This window comes from Hydra vulgaris, chromosome 01 (genome assembly GCF_038396675.1).
Source record: "Hydra vulgaris chromosome 01, alternate assembly HydraT2T_AEP".
Lineage (NCBI taxonomy): Eukaryota > Metazoa > Cnidaria > Hydrozoa > Anthoathecata > Hydridae > Hydra > Hydra vulgaris.
The window spans coordinates 8,249,491-8,253,674 of NC_088920.1; the positions used below are offsets into that span (position 1 = coordinate 8,249,491).

The 4,184-nt window shown below is 31.9% G+C and overlaps 1 protein-coding gene across 1 annotated transcript; it reads left to right on the forward strand.

The window, feature by feature from the left end:
- Nucleotides 1–354: 354 nt before the first annotated feature.
- On the forward strand, nt 355–4,184 carry LOC136075081 (uncharacterized). Its single transcript, XM_065787319.1, has 5 exons — nt 355–567; nt 900–1,140; nt 1,819–2,792; nt 2,936–3,288; nt 3,400–4,184. Exons 3-5 carry the CDS (start codon nt 2,279–2,281, stop codon nt 4,123–4,125), a joined length of 1,593 nt encoding a protein of 530 aa, XP_065643391.1. The 5' UTR covers nt 355–567; nt 900–1,140; nt 1,819–2,278; the 3' UTR covers nt 4,126–4,184.

Sequence of the window (4,184 nt, forward strand, 5' to 3'; positions counted from 1 at the left end):
ATTTTCGATTCTCTTCAATATTTTCAATTATTTCGGTAATTTCGATTCTTTGTAATAAAAACGGTAAATTTCAATTATTAATTAAAAAATCGTTTTTATTGTAAAGAAACGTTTTTATTACAAATACGTTTTAATAATGGCGTGCGAAACTAAATTCAAATTCATTCAAATTTAATTTACCTCCCCTAAGGGATTAATTAAAAAATCGTTTTTATTGTAAAGAATCGTTTTTATTACAAATACGTTTTAATAATGGCGTGCAAAACTAAATTCAAATTCATTCAAATTTAATTTCCCTCCCCTAAGGGATTCCCCTTTACCAGTATAAATAGTGGGGTTTTGTGAAAATTTATTGTTTCACAAACAACTCTTACAAACAACAACAACATTACAATTTACAACAATGTCTCAAGTTAATAATGCAATTTGGAATAACTTTACCAAACTACCAGAAGTGACAGTGAATTCTGTCACCAAAAAGAAAACTTATAAATCAAGTTGTAATCAATGTCAAGTAGTGTTTACTTGCTGCCATGGAAGTACATCAGGAATGAGTAAACATTTAGGGTAAGTAATGTTTTTTCAATTTTTTCGGTAATTTCGATTCTTTTTAATATTTTCAGAATTTTTGCAATTTAAGTTAATATTAAGTAAAGATTTACTTTATGAAAAAATAAAAAAATAACAATAGTTCTGAATAATTAAATAAACATAAGCACTGATTATTATTTATTATACAGTAACAGCTAACAGTAATACTGTTTGTTACATTTAATTTAATATAGCGCCATCTATAGGAGTTATTTCAATTTTTTCGATTCTTTTCAATATTTTCAATTATTTCGGTAATTTTGATTCCTATCCCTATAATTATTTAATTTAAATGTTTTTTTATACAGATCTCAGCATCCCATTCAAGCCAAAGCTTATCTTAAGGCAAAGAATGACAAGGTAGTGCTACTGGCTGCTGACAGGGAGGAAGTTGAAAAGGAGCTTGATAGATCTTCAAGTTTGAGAGGTTTCTTTCCAGCCACAACCACTAGTAAAAAAAGGGTGGATAACCTTTGTAAAAAGTCTCCACCATACAGTCAGCAAGGTGGTCATGAAAAACTTCAAGTAACTCTGGATGAGTATGTTAAGGTGAGAAAAATATTGTAATTTTTTAGTAGCTTAAATAATCGTTTTTATTACATTTTACCGTTTTTATTTGTAAATATTCGAATTAGAATCAAGCCCAAATTGGTAAATTGAGAAAAAATATTTCTTCAAAAAAAACTCGGATCTTTTGGGCGCCTTTTGGGCCATGCAGAAAATATTTTTTTTCTCAATTTACCAATTCGGGCTTGATTTTGATGAAACTAATGTTAGAAATCTATTTTTATATTCAATTAGAAACTTTTGAGCCCTTTTCCAAATTTATAATATACTTTAAAGTTTAATAACTCTGTAAATTAATAAAAAGTTAAATTTCCACACTAGACAACAATTTAATGATTCCAAATTAATGTCCTTTTGGCTCTAAACTCAATATTAACAAAGTTATTGAAGTTTAAAGTTTTTGATTTGACCTGTCACCTAACACGTGCATGTAGATTTAGTAAACACGTGTTTTTCAAACGTTTCAAAACTTTAAAGGCTTTTAACTTTAAACTTTTTTGTTTTAATAGATAGAGTGATTAGCACTGTCTCTAGAAACTGCAACAACTTACCCATATATATTAGGTTGTCAGGTCTTGTTTAACGTAATTTCGATTCCTTGCGAAAATTTCGATAATTTCGATTCCTTTCGATATTTTACATTTTTTTTTATTATTTCAGATAACTAAATGCGATTCACAAAGCAGCTGTCAGCTTGATTTTGATACAGTTCTCACTCTGGCCTGCATCATGTCAAATCTTCCTTTCAATATTGTGGAAATTCCAGGAATGAAGTTGCTCTTGAACTATTTGGCACCAAAAGCAATCATAAAAACACCAAAAACACTTGCTACAACAAAGCTTGACATGATTCATCATAATGTTGAAAAGGCAATAACCAATCAACTTGAGGAAGAAGTACCAGAATGTGAAAGTGTAGCTTTTACATCGATGGTTGGACTGCAAAAAATGGTGATCCTTTTGAATCTCTCACACTCCATTACATCAACAGTGATTTTGAGTTGAAAAAATACAGTTTGGACTGCCAGGCTCATTTAAGTAGGAAAACAGGTCCTTTACTTGCCAAAGGATTAGACACTATGACCTAGAAAGAACATGTGTGACTGATGGTGCAGCTAACATGAAGGCAGCTGTCAGTTTATCAACTTTATTGGACAAGCAATTGGTGTGTGTTGATCACATGTTGAACAATTGCTTGAAAGACACATTAGAAAATGGTGAGGTTAAGGTAATTGTCAATAAGTGCAAGAGACTTGCTCAAAGGACACATCAAAGCACTAAGGATTGGTATGAAATCAAACAAAAATGTGAATCTCTAGGGTGTAATCCAATCAAGCTAATCCAACCAGTGCAAACAAGATGGAATTCAAATGCAATGCTGTTCAAGTCAGTGTTAAGAAATGAGCAAGGTTTGAAGTCTGTCAGAGATAACAGCCTGAATGCAAACTTGACAATACTTATACCAAGTGATGAAGATTTTCAAGTAATTGCAAAACTTCATCCTTTCTTGGCAAAATGTCAAGAATACTCAGAGATTTGGTCCTCAGATAAAACACCTACAGTTCACAAGATCCACCAACACCTCTTTTCATTGATTACTATGTGCCATAGGACAGTTACACAAAATACTTCAGGTAAAAAATATTTTCTTGTGATTCTTTCGATTCTTACTAATAATTTCGATAATTATCAACAAATTTCGATTCTTTCGATTCTTTCGAATAATTATCAACAAATTATGCAATTTTGATTATTTATATTTTTTTTTCTTTTCCAGGCTCAAGAATTGCTAAAGATGCAATGACCAGGTTTATAGAATACTTGGAAACTAGGATTCCAGATAAAGGCACTGAAGTTAATGACTTTAATCTTGCAAGTGTGTTTGATCCATTTTATAGAGGTTATTCTATTACATTAATCAAGGGCAACAAAGATCATTTAGATGAAATAATAGACCAACTGGTAGACAATCATCCAAGTACCAGAGAATACAATGAGGCTTATGAGGCTTCATTACCTTCTGCACAGCCAAACTTAGATGAAGATATGGATGATTTTGAGAGAATGGCCATGGAAAATGATGGAAATGATGCACCAACTTTGGCAGGACCATCAGAGCCTCCTCTAAAGGTAGATATTCATTTTTATTAATAATAATTTCGATTCTTATAAATATTTCCGATACTTATAAATAGTTTTTCGATTCTTTGCGGTAAATTCAAATCCAAATTTTTTTTTTAGATGGAATTTAAGAGGTACTTGTCTATGCAAAAGCCAGCTAAGGATGTGAAGGTTTTGGAATGGTGGAAGGTCAATCAAAAGGAACTGCCATTACTAGCTGCTATGGCAAGGAAGTACTTGTGTCCACCAGTGATTTCATGCTCTTCAGAAAGGCTATTTTCATTAGGAGGAAATATTATTAGTGATAAAAGACACAATATGAAGCCAGAGACCCTTCAAAAAATAATGTTCATAAAAGAAAACTTTCCACTAATCAAATCAAAAATAAGGTCCTGGGACAAAAAATGCCCTGGTGAACCAGGCTATCAGTCTCAACCTCTACCATCCACCTCTCAAGATCAAACTCTACCATCCACCTCTCAAGATCAACCTCTACTATCAACTTCACAGACTCAACCTCTACCATCACCTTCTCAGACTCAACCTCAACCATCTCCATCTACACAAACCCAATCAACCAAACAGACAAAAATGAAAAATTTTTTGAAACCAAATGAATCACAGTCTCAAAGTCTACTACAAAGAGCTAAAAAAAGGAAACTTGTACTTGAATCACCAATGAAAAAATCACCAATGAAAAAAAACCCTATATATGATGCATCTAAAGATTTATTTAATACTGAAGCTAGTGATAGTTCTACTAGCGTAGCTTATAGCAGTGCTAGTAGTAGTCGCAAGGGCAGCAAGGACAGTGTCACTGATCTCACTGATAGTGGTTTAGAATAACTGTATTTTTCAACTGTATTTCAACTGTATTTTTGAAAATAAAAATTAAAAAAATTCAA